The sequence below is a fragment of the Nerophis ophidion genome, linkage group LG19 (assembly GCF_033978795.1).
Source record: "Nerophis ophidion isolate RoL-2023_Sa linkage group LG19, RoL_Noph_v1.0, whole genome shotgun sequence".
NCBI classification, from domain to species: Eukaryota; Metazoa; Chordata; class Actinopteri; order Syngnathiformes; family Syngnathidae; genus Nerophis; species Nerophis ophidion.
Window position 1 is genome coordinate 46160365 of NC_084629.1, and position 13701 is coordinate 46174065.

The 13701-nt window shown below is 42.7% G+C and overlaps 1 protein-coding gene across 1 annotated transcript in view; it reads left to right on the plus strand.

The window, feature by feature from the left end:
* Nucleotides 1-10292, plus strand: part of LOC133538476 (neuroligin-4, X-linked-like) — a 130759-nt gene extending 120467 nt beyond the window's left edge. The window contains exon 10 of the mRNA XM_061880131.1: nucleotides 5654-10292. Coding sequence (XP_061736115.1) covers nucleotides 5654-6061 — 408 coding nt within the window. The 3' untranslated portion in view covers nucleotides 6062-10292. The remainder of the gene's footprint in view (nucleotides 1-5653) is intronic.
* Nucleotides 10293-13701: the final 3409 nt, after the last annotated feature.

Below are 13701 nucleotides of genomic sequence, written 5' to 3' on the forward strand. Positions count from 1 at the left end.
GAGTCTTGTTCACGAGTGGGGGAAGAGTGGATCGTGAGATCGACAGGCGGATCGGTGCGGCGTCTTCAGTAATGCGTACGCTGCATCGGTCCGTAGTGGTGAAGAAGGAGCTGAGCCGGAAGGCAAAGCTCTCAATTTACCGGTTGATCTACGTTCCCATCTTCACCTATGGTCATGAGCTCTGGGTTATGACGGAAAGGATAAGATCACGGGTACAAGCGGCCCAAATGAGTTTCCAGGTCTCTCCCTTAGAGATAGGGTGAGAAGCTCTGTCATCCGGGAGGAACTCAAACTAGGAGGCCACGGGGAAGACCCAGGACACATTGGGAAGACGATGTCTCCCAGCTGGCTTGGGAACGCCTCGGGATCCCCCGGGAGGAGCTGGACTGAATGGCTGGGGAGAGGGAAGTTTTGGCTTCCCTGCTTAGGCTGATGCCCCCGCAACCTGACCTCGGATAAGCGGAAGAAGAAGATGGATAGAATAAACTCGATTACATTACAGAAAGTTTCTCAAACACATCAAATATTCTTTTTTTTTTTTTTTTACAAAGTGATCGCTGCAGACACAAGCATGGTCCGATTGTATTCTACAAGATAATGAAAGGGACATTTTTAAGAGACATTTCCTTCGACGCACTTTTGTTTTACCTTTATGTACCACTTCTCTCGGAACTTTATTAAGGCTATTTCCTATCTCTCTATTTGAACGACTGGAACACCCAAGGACAAAACAGCAAATACGGCATTTTCTGCTCAAACTCTACACCCGCATTTTTTTAATGCTACGTTCAAGCTGCTTGACCATCGTGTGGATTAAACCACCGAGAAGAAAAACCTACCATGTTTACCTTTTTGTAAATGACTTCACTAAAATACAATAAAAAACCAACCATGTTTGTTCATTAGGAGGATGCCGTGGTTGCCCACTAGTGGGTTCTGAGGACCCCCACACACTGCCACGAGAGCCCCGATTTCAGGGTACAACACTGTTTTATTTACATTAATAATTTGCAGCAAATTTTCTTTGCCTGGCTCCCACTCCAACTCCCGTGTCTCGTGCCGGCTGCTGCTAATAAAGGCGACAGGTGATTAGATAATTTTCTGAGGGAACTTTCCGGAAGGAATCAATAAAGTACTATCCATCTATCTATCTATCAATCCATCTATCTATCTATCTATCTATCTATCTATCTATCTATCTATCTATCTATCTATCTATCTATCTATCTATCTATCTATCTATCTATCTATCTATCTATCTATCTATCTATCTATCTATCTATCTATCTATCTATCTATCTATCTATCTATCTATCTATCTATCTATCCATCCATCTATCTATCTATAAATGATAAATGGGTTGTACTTGTATAGCGCTTTTCTACCTTCAAGGTACTCAAAGCGCTTTGACACTACTTCCACATTTACCCATTCACACACTGATGGAGGGAGCTGCCATGCAAGGCGCCAACCAGCACCCATCAGGAGCAAGGGTGAAGTGTCTTGCTCTTGACACAACGGACGTGATGAGGTTGGTACTAGGTGGGAATTGAACCAGGGACCCTCGGGTTGCACACGGCCACTCTCCCACTGCGCCACGCCGTCCCTATCCATCTATCTATCTATCCATCCATCCATCCAGCCATCTATCCATCCATCTATCCATCCATCCATCCATCCATCCATCCATCCATCCATCCATCCATCTAACAGGCCCACCTGGGCCATCTACTCGTCTGTCGCTGTCTTTGAGGTCGGTCCTTTCACACCCCGTTCCACGGCAGGCCCGCAGGCCACGCCCCCCTCCACAGAGGACATTTAAATGTCAACTGCGTGTCCACTTTTAGACAAGTGAAGGCGCTGCAGGACTGCTTGTACAATGCAATGCAAGCCGATAATAAACCCATACTTGGTTTTTGCTGACGTCGGACCAATATCAACATTGGATTGGGACCCCCCCCCCTCCCCACAAAAAAAAACAACAAACTATTATCTACTTATTAGTAAAAAGTAATAATAATTTTCACACAGCATCAATTCTTTTTTTTGTTTGTTTATTTGTTGCTGTGTGTTTAATATCTTTTGGTTTTATTGCCTAAATGGGGTAATTGCGATGATTAATTTCATTCATTACCTCAGCAGGTTATGTTTTCATTGCTGTTTGTTCATCGGTCAGCAGAAATATGCAAAAAAAAACCCTATTTTGTGCACGGGTGAACCATCAATGTTGTGGTGCAACACTCCTTAATGACTTTTTTGGATCGTGCACTCAAACATCTGCGGGTGTGCGTGCAGTCGTAGTCAAAAGTTTACAAACACTTGTAAAGAACACAAAGTCATGGATTTCTTGAGTTTCCAATCATTTCTACAAATCTTGTATTTTTGTGATAGTGATTGGAGCACATAATTGTTGGTCACAAAAAACATTCATGACGTTTGGTTCTTTTATGAATTTATTATGTTGTTGGTTTTCTGACATGGACTTGTTTCTTCAACATTGTCCACACGTTTATTAAGTCAGGACTTTGGGAAGGCCATTCTAAAATCTTAATTCTAGCCTATTTTAGCCAATCCTTTACCACTTTCGACGTGTGTTTTGGGTCATTGTTCTGTTGGAACACCCAACTGCGCTCAAGACACAACCTCTGGGCTGATGATTTTAGGTTGAAGAATTTGGAGGGGGGCGTGGCCTGCGGACCTGCAGCGAAGCGGGGTGTGTCAGGACTGGCTTTGAGATTAGTGACAGGTGCGTGGATGACATAGCTGTGAGTTTTTGTCTGACCGCCTGTCGCTCTGTTAAAGGCAGCAGTCGGAAAGGAGAGGAGGAACTAGCGAGAGAAAACATGGCTGATAAGCACAACTTATTGCAAAATAAATAATTGTTCGCAAAGATGAACACGACCGTCATGTCCATCATTGGTGGTCCAGAGAACCCGGAAAAGCGAGACCTCCACAATTTGGCGCCCAACCTGGCTGGACCACCGGAGGCGGGGGAAGTCAATCATTGTTTGCAAAGATGAACACGGCCGTCATGTCCATCATTGGTGGTCCAAAGAACCCGGAGAACCGAGACCTCCACAATTTGGCGCCCAATCTGGCTGGACCACCGGAGGCGGGGGAAGTCAATCATTGTTCGCAAAGATGAACACGGCCGTCATGTCCATCATTGGTGGTCCAGAGAACCCGGAAAAGCGAGACCTCCACAATTTGGCGCCCAATCTGGCTGGACCACCGGAGGCGGGGGAAGTCAATCATTGTTCGCAAAGATGAACACAGCTGTCATGTCCATCATTGGTGGTCCAGAGAACCCGGAGAAGCGAGACCTCCACAATTTGGCGCCCAATCTGGCTGGGCCGCCGGAGGCGGGGGAAGTCGACCCCCTGAGGGCTCTCGCAGGCGTGCTTGCAGAGGTGCTCGTTGAGGCCCTGGAAGCCGGCTGCCGCTATAGAGCGCTACTCAGCCATCCACAACCCCAGAGGAATTAAGCGGTGGTGAAGGCGTTGATTTGGGGGCGTGTATGTATGCTCAATTAACTTGGGAGAGATGTTAAAATGTTTTTGTGTACTGGATGTACTTGTATCTACGCGGTTATGTGGTAGTTGCTAGGTCCTGCCATGCGCGTAACAGCTTACTTACGGAACAAATTACAATATCGCATACACTAATGTGAAGCATATCACCTAGGAACTCCAAAATTATTATCAGCTCAGTTTTGACCAAAATTGAGTTACTAGGTTTTTGTGGCTAAATGCATGCAAGCAGTGACAATGATAAATCTTAGCATGTTGCCCTTTAAGAAAATGACGCGTGTCTTGGTAGCAGCAGGGGCGGTTCTAGACATGCTTATATGAGGGGGCAGTCAGAAATGTGAAGGGGGCATCATGTGTACACATCATGCTCCAGCACTTTTTTTTTGTGCTTATAGTAACGATGCTTTCTTCATTGAAATGGGTCTTTAGCTATGTGTCCAACCCCAACCTGGAGTAGTGGATTGCACTTTGTCAGGCCTCTACCTGCAGACCTGTCCAACTTGGGTGTCCCACCTGAAGACTAAGCTCCTGCTGGTATAGCTCTTACGGTCACTGAGGCACGCAAACCCCCTGACCACAATAAGGTGGCAATCCCTCAGGGGGGGGAAACTGAAAAATAAAAATAAATGAATAAAATAGAATAAAACATCCTTCATCCAGATTTTATCAACCAACAACATAACATTTATCCTAACTGGATGGCCTAACGCTCAAATAAATTTTGACCCAAAGTAGGACTTCACACACTACAGTCAATATTTACAAAACTGAAAGGTAGTCTGATGAATAATAATAAAAAAGAATCTCAAACTAATTTATAAAACAGAACGTGGGCACTCATCTGGGCACAAAATTCATTCACTCCAATGTATGTGTGTTGCCCACTTGCTTGTAAATTGTGTTTTTGTTTTTAGGTGTCTTGGTCATATCAAATGAAACTTATAATTTGTTTATTACAAAATGTAGATTGAAACATTAAAGGTTGACCATGTAGACTTACAAGAAAAACTACAGAAAAAGAATTCCAGCAGTCGATTGCCAGACCGTTGCTAAGTAAAACGGGCCGTTGCTAGGGACTCCGCTCTGAACAGAGGACAGCAGAGGAGGACTGCTAAGCAGAATATATACCTTATGTTTCATTTTTACCCTCATTAACAGCATCATAAATGACTTGTAGCTTGTTACAGGGACAGTGGAGGCTCTCTGCCTTCCAAACCACGTCTGCTCAGAGCCTCCGCTGTCACTGCTCTCCTCAAGTTGTAAAAAAGAAAAAAAAAAGGAACTCCGTATCACCGAAAGTCTGCGACGATAAACGTGTTTATGACAGATAAGACTACACAAATACACCCATCCTAACAAGTATATGATACATGTAGACAACTTTTCCTTTTCTTTTACTTTCATACTGCAACAGTGATTGGATGTTTACTGAGGGCTGAGGGGTGTGTGCGGGTGTGTGTCTGCTGTGGAATGTTGAATACACGCAGAGCGGAGGGAGGGATGAGAGGGAAGCCGACACTACTATATCGTGTGTGTCCCTTTTAAACGTGTTTAAAAACGTGTCCCTTTTAAACGTGTTTATGACGGATAAGACTACACAAATAAACCCATCCTAACAAGTATATGATAAATGTAGACAACTTTTCCTTTTCTTTTACTTTCATACTGCAACAGTGATTGGATGTTTACTGAGGGCTGAGGGGTGTGTGCGGGTGTGTGTCTGCTGTGGAATGTTGAATACACGCACAGCAGAGGGAGGGATGAGGGAAGCCGACACTACTATATTGTGGGTGTCCCTTTTTCGGTGGATTTTTCCGCTAGTGCAGATAATTTGTGGGTTCTTCCGAGGATGTTGTAGTCGTAATGATTTGTGCAGTCCTTTGAGACATTTGTGATTTGGGGCTATATAAATAAACATTGATTGATTGATTGAATTTTGTCAACTTGTAATGTAGTAATTTTGTGGGTTTATTCAAATTTACTTTCTCAAATTTTGATTTGAGGGGGCAAGACATTTATTTAAGGGGGCTCTGCCCCCTCTTGCCCCTGCGTAGAGCCGGCCATGGTTCCCAGTGGTCTCTTCTGTCTTGAAACTAACAAACCGGTTTATGGACCTGTGCAGGTGAAGCAGCTGGAGTCGGACGCAGCGTCGGCCGAGGAGAGGAACAACACCCACCACCACCACACGCTGGACACGCTGGACGCCCTGGACGGCTTGGACACCCAGGACATCTACAGCACGCTGGACACCGTGCGTCTCACCTGCCCGCCCGACTACACCCTCACCTTGCGCCGCTCGCCCGACGACGTGCCCCTCATGACCTCCCTCACCCCGGGCTCGCTGCCCGTGACCCCGGGCTCGCACTCAGCGACCCCCGCCACCCCCATGACCCCCATGACCCCCGGCTCGGTGGTGGGCCTGAGGATGGGCCACCCGCACCAGGGATACACGCACCACAGTCCCTACGGCAACACGCACTTGCCGCACACGCACATCTCCGCGCACACACACTCCACCACCCGCGTATAACCGCAGCGGGACATAATCACAACACACACGCTTACACACACACACATCGAGCAAGTACAAGACTGAAATACCTCTACTAATGACCCTGCAGGATTGTTCCAGATGGAGGCAGCATGGTAGGAACAGGAGACTAAACAGCTGTGTGGGGAGCAGATGAAGAACCGGAGATGCAGTTCTATGCATCGCTAGAACCATTACCACACCTTCTGCTTTTTTCTAAGCCCTCCAGGATAAAACAAAAGGGGTGGATCTTGGGGTAAAAACTGACCACACACTTATATAAACACACACACACACACACACACACACACACACACACACACACACACACACACACACACACACATGGACTCCTGATGACCACCTGAACAACCTGTGAAATGTGAATGTAGCAATTTTTGTCTTCTTCTGTTTTTCAACTAAAAGAACAACCTGCAGAAGAGAACAAAATACAAGAAGAAGAAGAAGAAGAAAAAAAATGGAGGAATCTATATTTAAAAAGAAAAAATATATATAACCTATAAGTCAGGCCTGGGGAATTATTTCGACTCGGGGGCCACACTTAGAGAAATTTAGGTACACTAATACAAAACCTCATAATGATTAAATGCTAAAAAAAAAACGTTATGACAGACTGCCTTAAAAAAACCTAATGGAATTTTACATTTTTCTATGAACGATACAACACTGAATATTAAAAAAATATATAAATGTCATCCCCCTCCTTCCCCCTTTCGATCGACATGTTTTACAATCAAGTGAAACGCAACAAAAATGCAAAAAACGGTGAAAAATAACCCACCTACAATCTGATATATCACTAAGCTTTAGAAATTAGTTGTGAAAAGCTCCTTCCGCGACTGTGGAAACGCTCCCCGCCCACACTACTTGGTGCCTCGTCTGAGCTGCTGTGACTTACATTACCATAGTTACTAATTATATTACTATAGTAACTAGCATATAAATGGTAAATGGGTTATACTTGTATAGCGCTTTTCTACCTTCAAGGTACTCAAAGCGCTTTGACACTATTTCCACATTCACCCATACACACACACATTCACACACTGATGGAGGGAGCTGCCATGCAAGGCCCTAACCACGAACCATCAGGAGCAAGGGTGAAGTGTCTTGCTCAAGGACACAACAGGCATAATGCAAAAGCACAGATTCCAACCATTGAAATACTTTGTACAAATCCCGTTTCCATATGAGTTGGGAAATTGTGTTAGATGTAAATATAAACAGAATACAATGATTTGTAAATCCTTTTCAACCCATATTCAGTTGAATATGCTACAAAGACAACATATTTGATGTTCAAACGCACAAATTCATATTTTTTTTTGCTAATAGTAAATAACTTAGAATTTCATGGCTGCAACACGTGCCAAAGTAGTTGGGAAAGGGCATGTTCACCACTGTGTTACATCACCTTTTCTTTTAACAACACTCAATAAATGTTTGGGAACTGAGGAAACTAATTGTAGAAAGCTCTGAAAATGGGATTCTTTCCCATTCTTGTTTTATGTAGAGCTTCAGTCCTTCAACAGTCCGGGGTCTCCGCTGTCGTATTTTACGCTTCATAATGCGCCACACATTTTCCATGGGAGACAGGTCTGGACTGCAGGCGGGCTAGGAAAGTACCCACACTCTTTTTTTTTTACAAATCCACGCTGTTGTAACACGTGCTGAATGTGGCTTGGCATTGTCTTGTTGAAATAAGCAGGGGCGTTCATGAAAAATTAGATGGCAGCATATGTTGTTCCAAAACCTGTATGTACCTTTCAGCATTAATGGAGCCTTCACAGATGTGTAAGTTACCCATGCCTTGGGCACTAATGCACCCCCATACCATCACAGATGCTGGCTTTTCAACTTAGCAACGATAACAGTCTGGATGGTTCGCTTCCCCTTTGGTCCGGATGACACAGTGTCGAATATTTCCAAAAACAATCTGAAATGTGGACTTGTCAGACCGCAGAACAAGTTTCCACTTTGCATCAGTCCATCTTAGATGATCTCGGGCCCAGAGAAGCCGGCGGCGTTTCTGGATGTTGTTGATAAATGGCTTTCGCTTTGCATAGTAGAGTTTTAACTTGCACTTAAAGATGTAGTAACGAACTGTGTTTAGTGACAGTGGTTTTCTGAAGTGTTCCTGAGCCCATGTGGTGATATCCTTTAGAGATTGATGTGGGTTTTTGATACAGTGCCGTCTGAGGGATGGAAGGTCACGGTCATTCAATGTTGGTTTCCGGCCATGCCGCTTACGTGGAGTGATTTCTCCAGATTCTCTGAACCTTTTGATGATATTATGGAGCGTAGATGTTGAAATCCCTACATTTCTTGCAATGTCACTTTGAGAAAGGTTGTTCTTAAACTGTTTGACTATTTGCTCACACAGTTGTGGACAAAGGGGTGTACCTCGCCCCATCCTTTCTTGTGGAAGACTGAGCATTTTTTGGGGGGAAGCTGTTTTTATACCCAATCATGGCACCCACCTGTTCCCAATTAGCCTGCACACCTGTGGGATGTTCCATATAAGTGTTTGATGAGCATTCCTCAACTTTGTCAGTATTTATTGCCACCTTTCCCAACTTCTTTGTCACGTCTTGCTGGCATCAAATTCTAAAGTTAATGATTATTTCAGTTTGAACATCAAATATGTTGTCTTTGTAGCATATTCAACTGAGTATGGCTTGAAAATGATATCATTGTATTCTGTTTATATTTACATCTAACACAATTACATCAAACGCATATGGAAACGGGGGTTTTGTACTTTGTAGAGTTGAAGACTTCCGGTCATTAGAAAACATGACTGCACATCATAATGGCAGCTACATTTTCCATATTAAAGATCTAAAATAAATTATTTGGGAATGTCCGGCGGGCCAGATTGAAAAGCTCAACGGTCCACACATGTGGCCCCCGGGTCTTAATTTGCCCAGGTCTGCTGAAGGGAAAGTGAGAGATTGATCAGGGGGTAGGGGGAGGGAGGGGGGGGGGGGGGGATTATAGTATACCAGCCCTCTGAGATGCTCCACCCGACCATCGCTCCTACCAGCTATGTGTTCCACTCCTGTAAATAGAAGGGAAAGATGATATATTATTATGATTTTATAGCATTTACTTGCATTGACTTATTTAACCACATTATGGCTTTCATTTTCCGATATTACTCCGTTCTTGTGTCGGTGTCCTGACCCGAGGCTGCTTGTACGTCTCCCGTCACCCCGCCCTCGTATGTACACTTCATTTGGAAGAAGGCTATACTTTGGCCAGTCTCATGTACTTGTATACTTGTTTAGTCGCTGAAACATGGGCATTTAAAGAAAACAACAAAAAAAAAGAAGAGAAAAAAAAAAGCACTGTCCTGTCTATTTGTTTTCCTGCTAGATCAGGGGTGTCCAAAGTGCGGCCCCGGGGGGCCATTTGCGGCCCACAGGTCATTTTTTAACGGCCCCACAACACATTGTAAAAATACTACTAAAAAAAAACAAAAACATAAAAAGTGTTGTAAAAGAGCCAAGAGGTGAAATGTAACATGAAAATGTTGCAATGTTGACTCTAATAACACAAAACTGCCATGCAGGCTGTTTCTTTCTTTTAAGAAAAATAATAATGAATCAAAATCAATGACATTATGAATTATTGACCTATTCAAGGCTCCAAAATGTCATATTAAATATTCCACTTTGAGATATTCTTTGGGGAAAATGTTGCATATTTTGTGTTTGCTATGTAAAAAAGTAAGCTGTTTTTTTTTTTTAATTAGTTTTAAAAAGGGCCTCAAACAAACAAACAAAAACAAAACGTATAATCGGAAGTTGATCTGGAGGTTATTGTGTTAAAATTAAACGGTTAATAAAATGTATAATTTATTTTTGGATCTGTCGCGCCTGTGTGAATGTTGTCTGTCTATCTCTGTTGGCCCTGCGATGAGGTGGCGACTTGTCCAGGGTGTACCCTGCCTTCCGCCCGATTGTAGCTGAGATAGGCGCCAGCGCCCCCCGTGACCCCGAAAGGGAATAAGCGGTAGAAAATGGATGGATGGATCCGTCACGCCAAATTTCTTCCCCCCTACAAAAACCTTGAAGTGAATTATATTTATATAGCGCTTTTCTCTAGTGACTCAAAGCGCTTTACATAGTGAAACCCAATACCTAAGTTACATTCAAACCAGTGTGGGTGGCACTGGGAGCAGGTGGGTAAAGTGTTTTGCCCAAGGACACAACGGCAGTGACTAGGATGGCGGAAGCGGGAATCGAACCTGCAACCCTCAAGTTGCTGGCACGGCCGCTCTACCAACCGAGCTATACCGCCCCACAGGACCCCAAAGAGGGTGGAAGGACCTTAAAGCAGCCCGCACAGCTGCCTGTTTTAAAAGCATTATAATCGGCTGATTGTCATAGGTGAAAAATAATGGTGAGGAAAAAATATTAGCGTTCCAGCATGCTAACCTTTCAAGCTATTTTTGAATCGCTAATTTTGCAGCTGTAACCCTTAACGGTCAGGAAAAAGTATTAGCGTTCCAGCATGCTAACCTTTCAAGCTATTTTTGAATCGCTAATTTTGCAGCTGTAACCCTTAACGGTCTGGAAAAAATATAAGCGTTCCAGAATGCTAACCTTTCAAGCTATTTTTGAATCGCTAATTTTGCAGCTGCAACCCTTAACGGTCAGGAAAAAATATTAGCGTTCCAGCATGCTAACCTTTCAAGCTATTTTTGAATCGCTAATTTTGCAGCTGTAACCCTTAACGGTCAGGAAAAAGTATTAGCGTTCCAGCATGCTAACCTTTCAAGCTATTTTTGAATCGCTAATTTTGCAGCTGTAACCCTTAACGGTCTGGAAAAAATATAAGCGTTCCAGAATGCTAACCTTTCAAGCTATTTTTGAATCGCTAATTTTGCAGCTGCAACCCTTAACGGTCAGGAAAAAATATTAGCGTTCCAGCATGCTAACCTTTCAAGCTATTTTTGAATCGCTAATTTTGCAGCTGTAACCCTTAACGGTCAGGAAAAAATATTAGCGTTCCAGCATGCTAACCTTTCAAGCTATTTTTGAATCGCTAATTTTGCAGCTGTAACGCTTAACGGTCAGGAAAAAATATTAGCGTTCCAGCATGCTAACCTTTCAAGCTATTTTTGAATCGCTAATTTTGCAGCTGTAACCCTTAACGGTCAGGAAAAAATATTAGCATTCCAGCATGCTAACCATTCAAGCTATTTTTGCTTTGTTAATTTTGCAGCTGTAACCCTTAACGGTCAGGAAAAAATATTAGCGTTCCAGCATGCTAACCTTTCAAGCTATTTTTGAATCGCTAATTTTGCAGCTGTAACCCTTAACGGTCAGGAAAAAATATTAGCGTTCCAGCATGCTAACCTTTCAAGCTATTTTTGAATCGCTAATTTTGCAGCTGCAACCCTTAACGGTCAGGAAAAAATATTAGCGTTCCAGCATGCTAACCTTTCAAGCTATTTTTGAATCGCTAATTTTGCAGCTGTAACCCTTAACGGTCAGGAAAAAATATTAGCATTCCAGCATGCTAACCTTTCAAGCTATTTTTGCTTTGTTAATTTTGCAGCTGTAACCCTTAACGGTCAGGAAAAAATATTAGCGTTCCAGCATGCTAACCTTTCAAGCTTTTCTTGAATCGCTAATTTTGCAGCTGTAACCCTTAATGGTCAGGAAAAAATAATAGCATTCCAGCATGCTAACCTTTCAAGCTATTTTTGAATCGCTAATTTTGCAGCTGTAACCCTTAACGGTCAGGGAAAAATATTAGCGTTCCAGCATGCTAACCTTTCAAGCTATTTTTCAATCGCTAATTTTGCAGCTGTAACCCTTAATGGTCAGGAAAAAATAATAGCATTCCACCATGCTAACCTTTCAAGCTATTTTTGAATCGCTAATTTTGCAGCTGTAACCCTTAACGGTCAGGGAAAAATATTAGCGTTCCAGCATGCTAACCTTTCAAGCTATTTTTGAATCGCTAATTTTGCAGCTGTAACCCTTAACGGTCAGGAAAAAATATTAGCGTTCCAGCATGCTAACCTTTCAAGCTATTTTTGAATCGCTAATTTTGCAGCTGTATCCCTTAACGGTCAGGAAAAAAATAATAGCGTTCCAGCATGCTAACCTTTCAAGCTATTTCTGAATCGCTAATTTTGCAGCTGTAACCCTTAACGGTCAGGAAAAAAAATTTGCGTTCCAGCATGCTAACCTTTCAAGCTATTTTTGAATCGCTAATTTTGCAGCTGTATCCCTTAACGGTCAGGAAAAAATATTAGCGTTCCAGCATGCTAACCTTTCAAGCTATTTTTGAATCGCTAATTTTGCAGCTGTATCCCTTAACGGTCAGGAAAAAAATAATAGCGTTCCAGCATGCTAACCTTTCAAGCTATTTTTGAATCGCTAATTTTGCAGCTGTAACCCTTAATGGTCAGGGAAAAATAATAGCATTCCAGCATGTTAACCTTTCAAGCTATTTTTGAATCGCTAATTTTGCAGCTGTAACCCTTAACGGTCAGGGAAAAATATTAGCGTTCCAGCATGCTAACCTTTCAAGCTATTTTTGAATCGCTAATTTTGCAGCTGTAACCCTTAACGGTCAGGAAAAAATATTAGCATTCCAGCATGCTAACCATTCAAGCTATTTTTGCTTTGCTAATTTTGCAGCTGTAACCCTTAAGAGTCATATACAGTAACTTGGTATTGTCACGCCCTCATTGGGGTCCTTCAGGCATTGGAGGGGCTGTCACGCCAAATTTCTTCCGGGGGGAAGGTTTTTGTAGGGGGGAAGACATTTGGCATGACAGATCCCCAATAATTGTTGTGTAATTTGTGTTTAAGTGTCATTGATAAAAATAATAATAATAATTAAAGCTGCAAGCGGCAGCGATGGACGGGACCGAATTTTGCTGGTGTTTCCTGCCTTTACCCCTTCAACCTATCTTTACCTTCACGTTACCTACCTTCCCTGCATCCTGGGGTCACACTGGTGCTTCTGTCCGTCACCCATAATGTTTGAAAAAAGGTGAGGGGTTTTTGCAAAACTTTTGTTTTGAAAGCGTAATTGCCAACATCCTGTTGATTTTTGCTTAAGGATGTCAACTATTAAAATGTAGGTCTAAGTGAGACCTACATCGGGGTTTTTGTTTCATGTCTCTCTGACATTCCTACCAGAAGTTACAAGCATTTTGTCTGTGTTTTCCTCCTAGGAGCAGTTTTGCCTGTGTTTTGTTCCTAAGGGGCGCTAGAGCGCAATTTTGAGTTTTGGGGTTTTGTTTTTTATTAGATCGCAATTTTTTTACAGTCTTGATGTGTGTGTCCAGTTTAGTGAGTTTAGAAGCATTTTAAGGGGGACAAATTACAGCTCAAAGAGGCAAAAATGAATTTTTTTTAGGAAAATTTAGTTTTAAGGGGTTTTTACAAACTTCCTGTTGATTTTTTCTGAAGGAAATCAGTGTATGAAATCTAGGTCTAAGTCAGACCTACATAGAGGTTTTCATTTCATGTCTCTACAACATTCCAAAAGGAAGTTACAAGCAGTTTTGCCTGTGTTTTTTCCTAGTGGGTGCTAGAGCACAATTTTGAGTTTTGGGGTTTGGTTTTTTACTGGTTTGCAATTTTTCT